At 46.5% G+C, this 19,226-nt stretch overlaps 1 protein-coding gene across 2 annotated transcripts in view; it reads left to right on the forward strand.

Moving 5' to 3' along the window:
- Nucleotides 1–19,226, forward strand: part of ACOT9 (acyl-CoA thioesterase 9) — a 445,455-nt gene that overhangs the window by 120,939 nt on the left and 305,290 nt on the right. For both annotated transcript variants that reach the window (XM_085622470.1, XM_085622471.1), the window contains 2 exons: nucleotides 3,087–3,257; nucleotides 5,346–5,383. In XM_085622470.1, the coding sequence (XP_085478596.1) occupies nucleotides 3,087–3,257; nucleotides 5,346–5,383 (209 nt within the window). The remainder of the gene's footprint in view (nucleotides 1–3,086; nucleotides 3,258–5,345; nucleotides 5,384–19,226) is intronic.

A 19,226-nucleotide genomic window follows, 5' to 3' on the forward strand; every position in this document is an offset into this window, starting at 1 on the left:
CAGATGGCTTTCTGGAGTAGAAAAGTTGGCACTTCAAAAGAAAGCTGATCCCCCCCCCCCCCCCCCCCCCCCCCCCGCCCCCATCAAACACCTCAAGGACTCAGACCCTAATTCACATTTGGTATCTGATAACCGACTTAAGGAGGGGAGCTTGAGGCTCCCAAAATTGTCAATGGACAAGCAGGCAGTCGAGCTGTATGTCAAGAAGGAGAAGCTCAACAACAGTTCTACATGTGGCAAGGACTGTGGGCTAAGGTCTGCCAGTCTCCCAGTTGGGACATCACCCACGGAAATTAAACACCATTGGCCCTGGTACCTTGAGGCACCAGTGCCTGCCTGCATGCTTGCCAAGCCCAGTGTGCTCTGTGAATAGAGGAGAGTGCTTGGAAGGAGCAAGGGTCCAGTGGGGGAATCCTGGCGAGTAGATCCCTGTAGCAAAGTGTGAAGATGCGGCTGCTGTACCCATCGGGCCCACTTCCATGTGCAGATTCAAGTCGGTCACCCTATATGCCAGAGGGGGCAGCCATGAAGTTAGCCATGGCTTTAATGAGCTGCAGTCGCCCATTTGCAGGTAAAAGTCGGAGACCCTGTTTGCCAGAGGGGGCCCCCATGAAGAGTGCATTATTGTGTTATCGGTCGAGCTGTAGCCTGTCTGCGTGGTTAAGTCCTTGATCCCATAAGCCAGAGGGGGGGCACGGCGTAGAGCAAGCATCATGACCTAGTTTCTCTGGTGCAGAGATGGAAGGCCGCTGTGATGACCTGTGAGTGCCAGCGCATCGACTGATGCTTTGGAACCCGTATGATCTCCCCTTACTTACGTAAGGGATCAGAGGAACTTGCTGTGACAATGGAGGGAACACTCCAGACAGCCTGCAGTCCCTCAAAAGCCGGTAGTGCTACTCATGGCCGGCAGCTTCTGCAGATCTCCGTAACATTCGAGTGTGAATGCTCCCAGATACTCCGTTAAAGCAACTCCAGCAGGAGACGGTATGACCAATTGAAGGGCCCAGGGGAATGTGTTGTGCCTACTAGCGCTATAGGCTCTGGAACTTTCTTGACTTTGGAAGAGTCGTAGTGGGACTCCTAAGACTCTGACTGAGAGTGTGGCCTAACGTTAATGTCGCTTATCATGAATGGGGAATAACCACTATGAATAGAAAGGTAAGTAGAACTCAAGGACTTCCTTATCTAACACTTGAGTACTGATGTCTGGAGATGTGTGTATTATATGCCATATTTCACTTTGTTTGTATATTAATACTCATTTTTTAGGTTTCGCCATCACAGCGCTTGTGCTGTGCTTGTTAAATCTATTGCATTTAATATAAATCTTAAAAGGGGCTTATATCCCGCCCTTTCTTTTCATTCGTTCGAGCGTTTGCCACTTACTTTTCCTCCATTTGTTATTCTTATCAGTAACTCATGGCCTAAGTACTACTTTTCATCCGTGTTGAACTTCTTTTGTTATTTTAAATACGAGAAAGCACTCGATTTGCACTCCCGCTTTCTTTGCACTCTCTGCTCTGTGACTTTTTCCTTCTTTCCCAGAATGGTTCCTCTAATAGTGATGATCATTTTGAGCCACCTCCCGTTTCCCTGCCCGCCTCACCAGTAAGGCACACTCAGTATTCCTCTGCAGCAACATGCAAGAGCGATCAAAGGCCAGTGGAAACATCAAGTACGCTTAAACAGGGCAATAAGGCTGCTGAACGTACTTTAATCCTGTTATAACACAAGCTAACCTAGTTTTTTGTAGGCAGAAAATCACAGGATTTTGAGCCGACTGCGAGACTCGACATCGCTCCCCAGCTCCAAGGTCAGCAGTTCTGGCCATTATGCCACATCCTCTGTCCTGCTCTGTCTCTTGGTATTTTGAGTACTTCTTGTGGTTCCACAGAGCTCTTTAGGGTCACATGTTGCACGAAATGTGCATGCCCTTTTGTTTTAAAAACACTCTAACCATCAAGGACCTTTAACACTGCATTGATAATGTTTAGCGGTTTTATTATAATATTCTAGTGTGGTGATTTTGACAATGGTGCTGAGAGCGTGACTCCCTGGCTCTCTCACTCCTCCCACTGATTTTTAAGAATCATTTATGATTTTTTTCTGCAGTTTCTCACCGTGTGCACAAGCTACAGATGACATTTTATGACATATTTGCTGCTTGTTGGATTCAACTTCACTGTCAGGGGATCTTTGGGGAAAGCCCCTAGACTTTGTCACGGGTCTTGTTTTCATTACGAATGAGCACATCTGCAGGCTCACACGTGCATGCCTGCGCCCATGCTTTACATATTTTAGCACTTGCATTACGCTATTTTGAAAGTACATCAGTGTTAAAATATTTGAGCTTGTGTGTTTTAGTCTAATTGCACGTCTCTCACTGGCAGAAGGGGCTTTTATTGCTATAGATCCGTGTTAGCGGAAGGGGGCTTGATTTATAGAATTTGGGCAGGGGATGCTTTTTTATGCGTCCTGGTGGACGTGATAGCCAATCTGCAAAAACACCCAGTTCACATTCTGATGCATAATCAGCAGTTACTCTGAAAATCAGGTGTGTATCCATCCTTTCCAGTCCTACCTTGGGAACCTTGGATTCAGATTTGATTTTTTAGTGTCAACAGCTGACTCCACCCATTTGCATCCTCGGTAGAGACAAGGGTGTACAAAATCTTCCCCAACAAAATGTTTTGAATCTTTTTTGATTGAAGTAAAAACAATTATTTGAGTATATGGTGAATGTGTACTGATTTGTGATATCTGTAAGATTAGGTTCATATATCGTCTGTCATTTACTAGTGGTTGCTTTTAAAGAAATAACAAATTTAGTCAAGCAACAATTTGTTCTTTTGAAGTTTAAATTTGCCTTTTTTAATTTGCTTAGGTTTAAAGCAGTTTCTTCAAATTTGGTTTCTTTTATAGAGCACTTTTCTAAATTTCTCTTTTACTTTACCATTCAGGAACTTTTCTGAAATGGAGTTCTTTTTGTCTAATAGGGGTTTTCAAAGGTTGGAAAATCAGGCTATCCAAAAACTCAATTTCATATATTTTGCTTTTATTTTTCCTTGTTATATCAATTCTAGGGACCACGTAGAAGCCATGAATGCGCGCAAATCATTACAAAGTTTGCTGCCTAAGCGACAGGAAGACTTGCCTGCTCGGAGAATGAAGGACAGCTACATAGAGGTGATACTGCCTCTAGGAAGCCAGCCTGAGCTACGTGAAAAATACCTAAATGTGCATAATGGTGTAAGGTAAATATTTAGATCTTGGGAAGGTTAGTATGTTCTCCCAAGTTGGTTAGTCATGAAAGTGTAGATGATGCCACAGACCTTATTTCAGTTCAAATACATGGACATTAGTTTAAATGTGTTTTGCAAAATTAACATGATACAAATAGTGGCCTAAATAAAGGTTTTGAATTTCATGTTGGGCATTCAAGTCATTCCCTGACACTTGACAATCATGAGCATCTTCTACAGCATGCACAAACCTGTTCTGCAAAAAGGTACGTTTACACAAATTGCTGAATTTAGACAGTAGTTCCTCCTCCTTTGAGTGGGTTATCATTTTTCTCAGTTGGATATTGCTACACCCCTTTTGTAGACCCTTTTATCAAGAACTTTTCCCCACAAAATCTGCCTCGCAGCTACTGGTATGTGGGAACCCACCTTTTTGGATCAAAAAATATTTCTTCAGATTGATGAGAGTAAACCATGCATCTTCTGGAGAAGCAACCAGGTGGGTGACTTTGAGTACCTTGTTTGGAAGACAACAGATGCTTTTTATGGTTAATTTCCTTGAAGTCTGAGCTCGTCATCCACCGTCTCAACTTTAGATTTGTTTTTCTTAGCAATTATTCTTCAAATTGAGAAATTAAAGAAGACAGACAGAGGAATAAAACATATTAACAGTGCCTATCACTTCAATATAAGAATTATTTATTTATGTTGATATTTTTGGTTTTGTGTCGAGACTAGCGGGCCCTAAAGTGCCTTGCAACTCAGTTATGTTACAGAAAAAGGTGAAGAAATGAAGGAAAATTACAATGCTGAAGGTTTGTACCCAGTTGAACAATGCTTTTGGATTAACTGCGTAAGTTAGTAGTGACCGGGTTTACGCTCTGGAAAATGCTTTCAGTATTTAAAAAGGTACGCTACTAAATCTCCACAGAGACTGCAGCACCAACCTTAGACTAATGTTACTGTAAGAGAGCAAAAATCCAGAAGTTGGATCTCCAGGGGAGAACTTGGGAATTCCTCCAATGGGCAAGAGAATATAACTCAGGAAGCTGTAAAGAAATGAGGGACCTCTTGGCATACTCTGCGTATGCACCCTGGTTTTTCTTCCTCCTAGGTGTAGTGTCTCCTTTGTAAGAATCACTTCCCTAATTGTAATCTGGATAAGAACAAAAGGGAATTACCATTAACATAGAGCTACCCATCAAATGGTTGGAGAATTGTTTTCCCTGTGCTCCTGGGGAGCTTGTTTGCAAACACAGGGATTCTGGGTTGACTCCTCTTTTTTTTTTACCTTTCCTAGGTCCGCATGGATGACCCAATTGCCCACAACTAGATTACAGCAAACCGAAGTGTCAGTGTGTGAGGGCTGGATTGGTCTGCACTGTATGCATGCAGATTCTTAGCTGTGTGTGGCAGCCTTTTCGTATGGGTCAACACAGACAATAAATAATTAGGCTTGGATACAGGGATAATAAGTTAATCTGACTCATGCTCTATTTAAACCTGGTTTTGCCAGGTTGATTTCTGGAACTCAATGTTACATTAGCTTCTATTTAACCCTTATGGCACCTTTAAGATGATTTTATTCCTAGCAATTACGTTGTTTAGCATTGCTCTCTCCACCCTTCCTCCTGACTCAGCTCCATCTGCTCCCAGATTTGATTGAAAGGGTTAGCACAGGTTTGCAGGGGAGTCACAGTTCTTAGATTTGGGAATGGTGGGTGGAGGAACTTTTTGTAGGTGTGGAGTAGTATGGGATGCCTGTTCCATGAGGAATGTGTGTTGCATCTTCTTCCTTTTAAGATTTATTGCACAGTGCTCCGTCTCTCTTCCCTTGTATGAGTCTTCATAGGTTGGTGGTATGAAAATGTATATGAGCAAAAAGTAACACATTATTCTGTTCAAGTAATTGTTTATGCATCATGGTGCTTGACCGCAAGGCCTCTCAATTCTCACTTATGTAAAGCCTTCTCCTTTGTCATTCATGTTTTTTCACATCATTCTTTGTCATTGCTTTCTTTATTCCATTCAGGGCACTATTGTCTTTTGCAATATGTTTTAGGTGAAAACCCTTTTTAGACTATTTTTTTCTTTCAACAGGTTTGGGAGGCTTCTTGAAGATCTGGACAGTTTAGGAGGTATGGCATTTACATCAACCCCTCTCATCACACCAGAGATCGTGTTTTAGCCACTTAAACAAAATAACAGTGTCATACATCATGTTCTAAGAGTGTCTTTATTTTGAAAAGTTGTTTATCTACTGCTTCAGTTCTTTCATCAATGACTTAGTAACCACTTGCCTGCGTTTCAACAATTATGACTGTTTTCAACAACAGTGGTCCCCAGAAAGTGAAATGGAAACCAAAGGAATGAATATAGACTCAATCATAGCTATATTTAGTGGACTTGTCCAGCCAGACAGAGGTCTGATATTTACTTGTAGGTTTAGGATATAATCATACAAAACAATACATAAAATGGGACACAATCCTGTGTCCTACTTAGCCAGTAGAGTACATAAACAAGGGAAAAAACGAACAACAGGGGGCTCAGGCAAAGCTTTTCAGACTGCACGATGAATCACACCCAGAAGAATCCTGCTATTCAGCAACTTCCCTGCAACATACTGGCGACTGAGCTGTTAGAGTACGCGAAGGCGACTCCCCCTGTATCCAAGCTGAAATTCATCATATCTGGAGCCGCCATTATAGCAGCCCTTGTCTCCTCGCCCAAGTTCCCCCATTCTGGAATTGCGGTTAATGAGGCTCTATTTAACACGCATGTTATTTAAGTCCTGATGATGATCCGCTCATCCTTCAAACGGATCGAAATGCCGTCAACACCCTAATACACCTTATACGCAAAAAACCTTTAGTTCATTCCGCTGTAAAGGTGTTTTGTAATGATTTGTTCTTGTAACACTGTATATCCTCCTTGTGTAACAAACCGGAAAAGCTTTGCCTGAGCCCCCTGTACTTCGTTTTTTCCCTTGTTTATGTACTCTACTTGCTAAGTAGGACACAGGATTGTGTCCCATTTTATGTATTGTTTTGTATGATTATATCCTAAACCTACAAGTAAATATCAGACCTCTGTCCGGCTGGACAAGTCCACTAAATATAGCTACGATTGAGTCTATATTCATTCCTTTGGTTTCCATTTCACTTTCTGGGGACCACTGTTGTTGAAAACAATTGTCTCCTAGGGTCCCTGGTCGACTTCTCTTGGGTTCCCTTGTTGTTGCAGAATATATCAACAATTATGACTTCCTAAAATATTTTATTTGTGCTCATATCACCTCTTATTTTTTGGATTAAAACTATGTTTAGACAATTCATAGTACCTGTACATTGGATAAAGAGTTCAAAGGTGCTCCATTGTTCAAAGGCAGCAGTTAGTATTTGCATTTGGGCAAGAATGTTGAAGCACTAATAGAAGACAGATAATTTAATGGTTTCAGATTATAAATTGGCACTTGAATTATGCAGTTATGCTGAACATCTTTATGCCTCAGGGTTGACTGAATCATGCACGCATAAAAATCTAGTTATGCGACACATCTTGCCAGTAAATTAAAAATATTTTTCGCATTCTTTGGCATAATCTAAAGCTGGGAATTCTAGGGGTGTCTTCCACTTAGGCAGTTGTTCAATCTGGTCTTTACAATCCCATAGGCCTCTACTTTCACCAGTTCATCCCCTGGTTTCTACTTTCCTAGAGAAGAGCCACTCTATTCCCAGTCAGTTGCCTGTGGGAAAGAAGAGAGACAACGTGCCAGATTGATCTCAACGTTCCCTTAGAATGACAACTGCTTTCTTAATTGATATTGGATATTAGCCGTTTCCTCACTTTGCCTTCCCCTCTTTGGTTTAATTTGTTTTGATTGTGTTAGACTGTATGACTAAGCTCTCTATTATTTTTCCCCCTTCTCTTTGGGCTTGGGGTATCTGAACTGCTTTGCCAAACCTTTGTGTCAAACAAACTGGTAAGACCATCGTGTTTGGGTTTTCCAACCAACGATGGTTTTACAGGCATGGCCAAGGCTGCATATCAGCATATGGGCTTCTCCTGGTCTGCAGCTGGTTTGGCATGGTAAGGGGAGGTGTTTGTCTTCGTTTTACAAGCTTCTGTTGTTCTCTTGACAATAAGGAGTTCTGGGAAACTTACAGCAGTGTGCCCTTTTCTTTATTCTTCAGCAGTTTTCTCCATGGCTTAGAACGCCAGAAAATGTCTCTGTCTCTCTCTCTCTGTCTCTCTCTCTCGCTCTCTCTCGCTCTCTCTCGCTCTCTCTCGCTCTCTCTCGCTCTCTCTCGCTCTCTCTCTCTCTCTCTCTCCTCTCTCCTCTCCCCCTCCCCCCCAATGTTAGGGATGCTGAATGAATGGCAGTGGTCGCTGTCTCCTAGCTACCTAAACATGAGGTGCCAGAGTCAATTTTTTATGATGCACCAGGAGGTGATAGAAGGGGTATTTTTCCATTTATGAACACTATCTCTTAATCCGTTTTGCTCAGATTAATATCCTGATATAAGTGACTTGCCCCAATTGTTGATCTCTTATTCACTTATCTTAAGTCATTGCAAAATTGGAGGGAACTATGGGCTTAGACAAAAGAATGGCGGAAGACCAGCTGCTATTCAAAGGTTCTGTTATGCCCTTTCTTCTTTACTGCCATTCTACTTACTTTGGATATAATGGTACTTGTGTCGTGTTTATTGTGAAATCTGAATAAGTAGTTTATAGAAAGAAATTACCCAATATTTCTTAAAAGGTTTGGGAGACTCTTGCCTGAGAGGAGATATGCTAGGTGTATCAATTAAGTTCTAGCATTTCTTCACAACTGAGTGGTACAATGGTAATCAAATAGGAACGTAGTTCTGAGTCACCCCATTTTTTAAATTAAATCATTAACACTAGTCAATTTTTTGTGTCTTGTTATTGCACACTGCGATACATTTCCTGTGGGTAGAATGGTTGCATATAGTGTAGCTCTAATTGTCGAAGAGTGTCAAATATTTTCCATGTGCTGCAATTCAGAACAACTAAGCGGTCATCGATATGGTAACATACCAAAGTATGGTCCACAGACTGGTTGTGAACAGCTTGTGGCCATATGTGACTGAAGTCATTAAGTCAACAGAAACGTTTAGAGATGAAAATGTATTTCAAAGATAGCCAGAGACTATTGGGTTGCACCAGTGCTTTTTTCATCTGTTGGTCCGCTAAAAGAGTACCACTCCAATTAGAACACACAAAAAAGCTACTTGTGGTTGTTACATTATGAGGCCTTTTATGTAGATTGACTTCAATCACCGTGCAGTCTGAAAACCCCACACAAGTGGATATACCTTTTTAGTTACAATGGCAAAGAAGTAACACTTCTTCCCTGGTAGAATCAGATTAATTCACAAAAATGTTGAATTCTGTAGAGCATTAAGAACCAGCTCTTCCCATGCTCGAAATATAGTTAACCTCTTGCAGAGCGATGCAAAATATTTGCAGGTGTGGGACGTATAACTTTGGAAAGGAGACCTGGTGGCCAAAAATAGATATATTGATGGAGGGAATTATATTATATTGTCAGAGCTTGTTCAAGAAAGTTACAGAAAATATAGTGACTTTTGCAAAACCATTCTGAAATTTAATAACTTGAAAATTGGAACAAATGGCAGGCAGTCGTTTGTTTATACCCCTGTTTATGCTTATGTCATTTTGTATTCTCAAGTGATTCTAGTATACATATTATCTGAAAGAAAAATGTTAGTTATCGATTCCTTACCTTAAAATTACCCCCAGACTGGATCCGGAAAGTTTTTCCTCAGCAGTACCTCTGCGCGTCGGAAGATGGCGTCGGTCTTCTCCGCGTCTTTCGTTGGCGACGTGTCGCTGGGATGACATTGCAGTAGCTACTTAGATGCCGCCCTCACGCTCTGACGTCCGTTCTTTCTTTTTCCGCGCCAGCCAGCGCAGATCCGGGAAGAACAGTACCTCCAGTCATTTTTTGACTGACTCTTTTTTCAACTTTTGACGACTTTTTTTCCGAGTCTTCGACTCCTAAGGTGCACGAGGGATGCCCGGCTTCAAGCCATGCAGTTCCTGTCATCGGATGATGTCGGTGACGGATCCGCACCCCGTGTTTCTTTTTTGTCTGGAGCATAACCACGACCTCAAGTTGTGCTCTGACTGCCGGTTGATGGCGCCGAATGCTTTGCAGGAGCGGTCTCGAAAGCTGCTTGAGCACTGGCAGTAGGCTCCGTGCCGTTTGAGATCCCGGTCATGAGGGAGGTCGAGGGACCGGTCGTGGAGCCACCATCATTTGGGTTCCCATTCTTCGAAGTCTTCGCACTCTGGGTCGGGTAAGTCGAAGCATAAGAAGAAGTCGAAGAAGCGTCGTCGCTCTTCGACTTCTCGTCGGTCGGCCGACCCGACTAGGAACGCGGGTGGTGCCCATCCCAGGGCTCCAGACGCGGAGCCCGAAGAGTGGACTCTGTGTTTCCCTCCCTTTCCGGGACCCGAAGCGACTCCCGCCCAGCTTTGTATGTTCTACGAGGCAATGCCCACCATCTTTGGGCGGCCCGAACCAGCCGAACTTCAGGCCCCGCAGACTCGGTTAGGGGGTCTCGGCCTTCTCCGCTGGCGGCTCAGGCCCCACAGGGCCCTCTTGGAACCATGCCTGGATCCGGATCCATCGGCGAGAGGGGGTTTTATGCCCCTGTTCACTACTGGGGCCCATTTTCTACCAGAATGGCACCCAGATAATGAGGAGGAGCACTGGGAGGGGTCAAGTGACCCTTTAAATGACCAGGTTGACAGTGAACAGGACTGGAGAGAGGAACTGGGTGATGCCAGTGGTTTGGACACCTCCCCTGACCTTGGATTGTTGTCTACCCCTACCGTGGCTACGGAGGAGGGAGTGTCGTACGCAGTGGTGTTGCGTAGGGCTTTCAACCTCGAGCTTCCTACGGTGGCGGTCAGGACTAACCTTCTGACAGGTGCTTCAACCGGCTGCGAGCTCTTCGGAGCACATGCTAATGTTTATTGAGGCCCTCACCGGCATCCTTTTGGGCACATGGTCCAAACCCAACACGGGGGCTCCCGTGGACAGGATGATTGCCCAACGCCACCGCCCGGCTCTGGGCGACCCTACTTTATTTTCCCAACAACTCACCCCGGAGTGCTCGGTGGTCCAAGCCGCCACTTCCAAAAGCGCCTTCCCTAAAGCTCCACCGGAAAGGGAATCCAAGAAGCTGGACCTCCTTGGAAAGAACATTTTTTCTTCCGCCAGCTTAGGACTGCGGTCCGTAAACACTGCATGTCTCTTTGGCCGTTATTCCCACTCTGTGTGGGATACGGTGGCGCAGGTTTGTGATATGTTGTGGGCTGGACACAGCCGACTCTCTGGGCAGAACAATTTCAACGTCGGTAGCGCTGTTCAGGGGATGTCCAGAACACCTTGATGGACATGCCCTTTGATGGCTGTCGCCTTTTTGGCGTCAAAGCAGACAACGCTCTAGAGCGTTGCAAGGACTCACGGGCTACGGCCAAGTCCTTGGGCCTCCCCACGCGCCCTGCGCAGTCTGCTTTTCACCCCTTTAATGGCTACGGAAGGGGTGCCTTGCTACGTCCCGCCCAGAGCCACAGGCCGCAGCAAGTTACCCAACCTTCGCGCGGCCGGGGACGTGGAAACAACCGTCGTGGTTCCGGGGTCCAGCGGGCGAGCCAGTCCACCAACCCCCTCTCTGCAGCAGCCTCCAAACCCTCGTAGTCTGACCTTTCAGGCCCAGGATTCGCCTACACCTCCCCCACTGGCGCACCATCACCATGGCCAGGTGGGTATTGCAAATAGTCCGAAGCCCTTTCGAGACTACCCCTCCAGCCATGCTACCAAAATACCACTGCATGTCGGAGGATCATCTGGCCCTTCTCCAGCAGGAAGTTACGGCTCTCTTGGCCAAGGGAGCCATCGAGCGCGTTCCTGTCCCAGAAGTAGGTTGTGGTTGTTACTCCCACTACTTTCTGGTCCCCAAGAAGGACAAGGGCCTGCGTCCTTTCTTAGATCTCAGGGACGTCAACCGCTTCCTCCAGAAGGAGAAGTTCAAAATGTTGATGCTTGCTCAGGTCTTGTCTGCCCTCGACCTGGACGTTGGACTTGCAGGACGCTTATATTCACATCCTCGTCCTGCCAGCCCACCGGCGTTACCTACGGTTCACGGTAGGCCACGAGCAGTTTCAATTTACCGTGCTCCCCTTTGGCTTTACCAGCGCCCCTCAGGTGTGTTCACGAAAGTGATGGCGGTGGTCGCAGCTCATCTGCGCAGATCAGGGGTTTCAGTCTTCCCCTATCTCGACGACTGGCTGCTGAAGACGGGTTCGTTCCAGGCAGTCGTCTCCCACCTCCAGACTACGGCCAACCTCCTGCATTTGCTGGGGTTCTGTGCAATGTCTCGCCACCAAAAAGAATGCCCAATGTCAGCAATTCTGCATGTTGGAATTTCCAAGGCGGCACTCTGTAGGCGACGCTTTTCTTCGTGAGTGGAGTTGCGGTCTATTGTACGCATTTCCGTCTATTCCACTTCTGCCCAGAGTGCTGAAGAAGATCAGGCATGACCGGGCCAGAGTCATTCTTGTGGCTCCGGATTCGGCACGAAGAGTCTGGTATCCCGAACTGCTCAACATGGCCATCGATCCTCCTATCAGACTGCCTCTTCGGGATGATCTTCTGTCGCAGCAGCAGGGGACGGTCCTCCACACGAACCTGTCCAGTCTCCACCGCCTTGTGTGGAGATTGAGCGGCGGCAGTTGATGTCTTTCGACCTGCCTCCTGAAGTCTGTGATGTAATCTTGGCAGCCAGGCGTCCCTCCACTAAGATGGTATAAGCCTGTCAGTGGAACAAATTTGTGGCATGGTGCCTAGCAAAGGCTGTGGATCCTCTCTTTGCCCCTCTTTCTGATGTTCTCTTGTTCCTCCTTTATTTGTGCCAGCAGGGTTCTGCTCTGGGCACTATTCAGGGTCATCTCTGGGCCATTTCTGCCTCCCTTCGGCTTCCAGATCAGCCTTCTCTTTTCAAGTCCCCGGTTGTTAATCGATTCTTGAAAGGCATAAGTCATCTATTTCCTCCTATTCCTTTTGTTATGACTCAGTGGGACTTGAATCTGGTTTTAACTTATTTAATGTGCACTCCCTTTGAGCCGCTTCACAACTTTCCCTTGCGACTTTCAACTCACAAAACTGGTTTCCTGGTGGCCATCACCTCTGCCAGGCTCTTTCTTCAAAGCCTCCTTTTCTATCTATGCATCCGGACAAAGTTGTCCTCGGAACCCGTCCATCGTTTCTGCCAAAGGTTGTCACTGCCTTTCATATTGGGCAGACCATCACTTTGCCCACCTTCTTTCCGCCTCCGCATCCTTCCAAAGAGGAAGAGAGGCTACACCGTCTGGACCCAAAACGTCTCTGTCTTTTTTATCTGGACCGCACAAAACAGTTCTGGGTGGATGATCAGCTCTTTGTTGGTTACATGGGCGCCAAAAAAGGTCGGGCCGTACACAAACAGACTATTTCTCGGTGGGTCGTTTTGTGTATCAAGGCCTGTTATTCTCTGGCAAAAAAGGAGATTCCAGTAGGGTTCTGCGCCCATTCCACCAGGGCGACGGCAGCCACTACTGCTTTAGGGCGAGGAGTTCCTTTGAACGATATCTTTCAGGCAGCTACGATGGCATTGTTGCACACCTTTACGAAACACTACTGCCTGGACAGTCAAGTCCGGAGAGATGGCTTCTTTGGCCGTTCTGTTCTCCATGACTTTCTGGTGTAATATTGGTTCGCAGACCCACCACCGGGGTTGGTATTGCTGGGGTATCTATTCTAAGGTAAGGAATCTATAACTAACTTGTTTCTTTCAGATGAACAAGCTACTTACCTTCGGTAACGATATATCTGTAAGATACATTAGTTAGTTATAGATTCCTTACCGCCCCACCCATCCTCCCCGTTCTGTGAACTGATTTTTTAGGGTTAAGGATATCTTTTCAGGGCCTTAGTTTTGTGCACCAGTGGTCTGTGTCTTGCATGGCTCTGCGTTTCTGGTGTGGAAAGTCGTGTACAGAACTGACGTCCGCGCCCGAGGGTGGCGTCTAAGTAGCTACTGTGACGTCATCCCAGCGACACGACGCTAACGACGGGCGCGGAGCAGACCGACGCCACCTTCCGATGCGCAGAGGTACTGCTGCCGAAAAACGTTGCGGAGCCAGTCTGACGCTTGGGGGTAATTCTAAGGTAAGGAACCTATAACTAACTAATGTTTCTTACAGATATATCGTTACCGAAGGTAAATAATTTGTTCTTTAGGTAACCAGTAAAATTAATATTATGAAATCTCTCTTTAGTTCAGTTATTCGATACATGTGTACACTGTAAATGTGCTCAAATGTTCAACATAGAGTCCTAGTGCCTTCACATACCTCCACAAAAAAATTGTTTTCCAGCGATTCTCATTTTTGATTTGGTTTATTGTATAAGTAGAGAAGTAATTTAGCTTGGGTAGACATTGCTATTCAGGGCCAAATATTTCAGGATTACATTTTTTAAAATGGTGGATGTGTGGCTGTGGTAATGCTATATTTCAGGAACTATGAGACCTATATACTTCATTTTGGTGTCAAAACATAGGTTTTGGGGGTCAAATAGTTTTATAGAGACAGAAAATAACTCCTCAGAGCAACCCTTCCGCCACTTTCCTAAATTGCGGCTCTCTAATGATGTGTTTTTATCCATCATATTGGTAATTTATTTTAATATTGGTTTTGTTTCAGGTTTTCCGTTGATTCAAATTCACGAACATGAGTGAAGCAGGTGGTAGCAGAAAATCTTTTCCTCCTGACAGAGTGTTGCTAGCTACAAAATATGAGGTCCCCTTCAACAAAGAAAAATCTGTCATATGCCAAACTGATCCGAAAGAAAAGCGCGAATAAACTGCGGCTGGGCAGTAGAGAGTTTGATATATGACAGAAATACGACAAGACGAAGTTCCCAAAAGATTGAAACTGATGGATGAAGAGAGTCAAATATTATATCATTGTAACAAGTGCTAAAAGTTGCATACAATAGAAAAAAGCCTGGAAAAAATGGGCAAAAAATAGCAGAAACCAGTGAATTACAATAAGAATCAGAGTCTTCTGAGAAAGTGACAACAACCAAACCCAGTGCCCATCCATTTAGAAGATTGATGGCTAGCCCTCGTCTACCTCCAACAACTGATAAGAAAGCAGAGTATCTTCAATGGGGTTTTTCTGTGGTTTAGCCAGAACAAGGGCCAAAGGGATTGACAGAGTATGTGAGCCGCAAATGGCAAACATGTCTTTATCTGCAGCTACTTTCTTCCAAGATGAAGTTTTCAGCCGAATAGCTGATCTAAACAGCAAGGTTAATGTGTTTACAGTGGATTTGTACGGCAACCTGAACTGCATGCGTACATTCATTAGATAATTTGAATGTACAGTGAGCTCCAAGCAGCAACACCTGGTTGTTAACCAGCCTTCAGTTAAGTTTGCTCTCTTTGAAAAAGGAGATGAAGTTTTAAAGCCACTCTTGAGTGCTAGCTACGGGTTCACACTCCGTGAGATCAGAGAAATAATGGTCTACATTGATAAAACTGTATTGATCCATAATAATGAAATACATTTTTTTGGGGGGAGAATGTACAATGACAGAATTCATTTTTGCCAGTCTATCAAGAAGAATGAGCCACTTATGGTGTTCTCAGCTGATTTGACTGCTGAAGTTGTTTCTGCCAAAATGAGATCACAGGATGCTGTAAAATCAGAAGTAACCATTTTAAGAAATGTCCTGAAAGATTTAGAGTTTGGACTTAATGACAAATTTTGTGATGCCCCAGCGCTCCGCAAATCATGCGACTCAACAAGAATCCAGATATTTTAACATATTTTACATCGTTGTTTAATATCGGGGGCGTGGCCAAACAGGCTACGAAGGTGGATGTGCCGAGCTGAGGATCCGACATCTGGCACGAATCTCGCCAGCCACATCATGCCTAGCTGGCTAAAAAACGAGCCCACAACTGCCAGAATGCCACCGGAGACCGACGCTGGGCTCCTCAACACGACAACACAGTGACTCAAGGTTAAAATGAGTCCTGAGCCGCAGCGGCCCGATGACAAGATGGCAGCCGCTGGATCTTGAAGCTGGCGCTCGACTTACGCCACCGGACCCCACAGTCACGACCGCATCGAGCAACAACCACTGAGAAATAGCGGCGGAACCGCTGGGAGCCAGGAAAATGCAGTGAATTGGGGAACAGACACACACCAGAGCATGCTTCTTGCTTTGTCCCCTCCCCCCACATTAGAAATCAGAGGGCTCAGGAGAGTGATTGGCCACGCATACCCAAGGAAACGTGGCGAGACATGAGGAGCCCACACCGTTACCCTGGTGAGCAGCGGGAGACTCCTGACAGAAAGGAGCAGCCGGGGTAACACCTTAAACACCGAGGTCAGGCATGCCTGGAGTCAAGACGGTGGCCGATAAATGGCACTGACGAAACTGGAGGTTGGAGCGCACCCTTACCAATGGTGGGAGGTGCCCCAGCAGCAACACCCCAGCAGCAACACCCCAGCCACACGAGCATGCAACAGCAAGTCAAACAAAGAGGGCCGAAAATACACGGAGGGGGAGACCAACATGACCCCCACGGAGACCCGCTGTGCAGGCCCCCCACCTGCACCGGAAGACGGAGAGCAAGGACGAGTGAACGACCACGCTCCACAGGGCATGAGAAACTCGTGCCACTACCTGGCGAACAGTAGGAGCCTCCCCTACCACGCTGGTGCAGGTGGGTGCCATTACGAGCGTGAAACCCAACCACGCCTGAAGGTACGGGAACGGGCAACAGACACGGATGGCCCTCAGAACTGGCGCTCACCCCCACGGGTGTCGAGGAGCGGCTATGTAACGGCGCCAAGGACGAGCCGCCTGCCAACGCACATCCCAATAGAGGGGGCACCCACAATCCCCACGTAACTGCCTGGCCAATCGACGGAACACCATCCAGACCAGAGTCGCACCAGGTAGCAACCTCATATCCTGAGACAGGGCACGATCCTTTCCAAAAGACCACACAAACTCTAGACCGGCATCATGGGAAATCAATGCGTCCATTGAAGCTCGGCGACATCAGGGACAACACAAGACAGCTCCACAGGCGCTAAACCATCACACAATGATGCAACAGTCCTATTAGAGCTGACCCTCTCAGAAAAGATGAACAAAGCACTAGCAGCCATCGAACACTCCAGAGTATCATTGGATGAGAGGCTTGCACCAGCCTGCTCAGGGCCGACTATCTGGTGGACAAGGTGTCGGACGGAGAGAAAGTCATTGCCACCATGCAACCCTCAATCAAAATTCACCGAGACCCTGCTAGGCCGAATGACAACCCGAGAGGAGCATATTGACGATCTTGTGGGGCGCTCGAGGCTCTGCAACATTCGAGTTTTGGGACTTCCGGAGGCACCAACCCAATTGCGTATATGGAGGCATGGACCAAGTCATTCACCCTGGCCACAGAGCACACAGCATTCTTCTCCATCGAAAGGGCTCACAGAGTACCGGCTGGAAGACCCCCACCGGGAGCCCCACCTTGCCCGATGTTGGCAACATTTTTACACTTCAGGGACCGTAACTCATTCAGGCAGCATGGCCCCATCAAAGTCGAGAACAAAAAAAAATACTTCAGAGCAGGGCAACCCCAATGGTCCCTGTTTCTCGAAGTAAAACGCTGACTTCGACTAGAGGGAATACAATACTACTTGCTGTTTCCAGCTTGCCTCAAAATTATGCACAAAGGAACCACAATTTTCTTCACGGGCGCAGAGGAAGCCCATGGCTTGGCAGACCAAAAGTGCCATAAACACCCCAGTGTGAATGTTAAGTTTGTAAGGCACCCAAAGACACAGTGCACCAACAGGCGCCGGCCGAAACGAAAAAGCAGGAGAACTGACTAAGACAGGAACGCCCAATCCATGGACTCACCAGACCTGGAACAAATCAGGCCACAGCGGAGCTCGGACCCTCCTCACCTACAGCAGACATGGATAGAGGCCCACACATCTTTTCTCCCAAAGAAGAAGGCAGTGAAGGGTTGATATAGCGAGTGGACTCAGTGACCTCATCACTGGTCACACCACAGACTGCCGATACTCTGCGAGAGCGGTGACTCCACCGGCTCCAAGAGAAGCAACGCCTCCACTGTTGTGGAATCCGACCACTCTACCTCTGGCTCCAGGGTCTCCTGGGCCGCAGCCAAATGTGCTGCCTCCTCAAGCGGCTACAGAGCCTGCAGTGCCGGATCTGGTATATCTGCCTTCCCGACTCCAGGTACGAATCCATCACATTTTTTAAATACGATGTTGGCCCCATGGGTTCACTGGCATACTCCCTGGGAGGTTTGCCACCTCATTTCCCTCAGGCACCTCTTATGTATTTAATGCTCATGACTCCAGGGAGTTGGCCCCTTCTGACGCTGAGATTTTCGACGCTGATACAATCTCTGGAGGGGCGAGTGGAGTGCCACTGGATGGATCTTCCCATGCCCCGCCTGGTTCTGAACTGGCGCTAACTCGACCGGCATTGACTGCTGTTCCAGTAGGTCTCCCTTGGACGCCTGTTCCAAGGATGAGGTCTATGAGAGAGGCACAGAGATTAATGGAAGAGGAAGAATACCAAGCAAGAACAGCATGAAGAGGCTAAGGTAGGGGAGGTTGTGGATCCTGATCAGGATTTTGAAGGTCTGCAGGAGGCAAGTGGCCTGGATACCTCTCCTGAATGGGAGCTCACATCTCCGAAAGGTCTTCTAATGCAGGAAGTAAATTCTTATCACGCTGTGATCAGAAAGGCAGCAGATCTGCTGGAGTTACCTTTTCCCACAGCAGAATTAAAATCTAACATTTTGACAGGGGTGCTCCATTCCCCTTCCTCTATCTCAGAGACTTTACACCCTTTTAACAAGGCTTTGACTGAGCCCTTCCTTGAAGTTTTGCAGAAGCTGATGAATGCTCCAGCGGTGCCCAGTAGTCTGGCAAGGAGGAATAAAGTGGCTCCGGGGGAGCCTTCTATCCTGTCCACTCATCCATCTCCAATCTGCAGGGTCATTCTCATCAAGATATCCTTGCTGATGAGGGGTGAAACCCTGAAACCGGTCCTAAGATGCTTGTTTCTCGTCCAGGGAGGACCTGGCCTGGCAGTTCGGGCTGGACTGTTCCCATTGGGTGCAGGGTCAATACTGATTTGCATATGGCTGGGCACAAACTGGAATGGCATGGTGAGCAAAAAAACAATGGATTTAGGCCCAGATCTCTGTACTGGGGTGAATGTTTGACATTGTTCTCCATTCTGTCCATCAATCGTTCTTTTTGCATTTGTCATCCCGAGTGGGACGGGTATGCCCAGACGTGGGTCCCGTGCTCTCCATGCCACTGAAGTCAAGCTACCCTGGCTGATGAGGGGTGAAACCCCGAAACCGGTCCTAGGATGTTTGTTTCCAGTCCAGGGAGGAACTGGCCTGGCAGTTCAGGCTGGATTGTTCCCATTGGGTGCAGGGTCAAGACTGATTTGCATATGGCTGGGTACAAACTGAAATGGCATGGTGAGCAAAAAAAACTATGGATTTAGGCTCAGATGTCTGTACTGGAGTGAATGTATGTCATTATTCTGCATTCTGTCCATCAATCGTTCTTTTTTTTATTCCCATCTACACCTGCAGATAGGGAGTCGAAACGCATGGAGCAATCTGCAAATAAGGTATTCTCGTCAGGCAGTAGATCTCTCAAATCGACAAATGCTACATTCCTCTTGGGTCGCTACATCGATGCACATATGGGCTTGGCAAGGGAGGTGCTCCCAAAACTACCGGAGGAAGCTCAGGCACATTTTTCGGAGGTTCTAACGGATGCCCAAGTTGTGATGCTTGGTAC

Source organism: Triturus cristatus, chromosome 8 (assembly GCF_964204655.1).
Source record: "Triturus cristatus chromosome 8, aTriCri1.1, whole genome shotgun sequence".
NCBI lineage: Eukaryota > Metazoa > Chordata > Amphibia > Caudata > Salamandridae > Triturus > Triturus cristatus.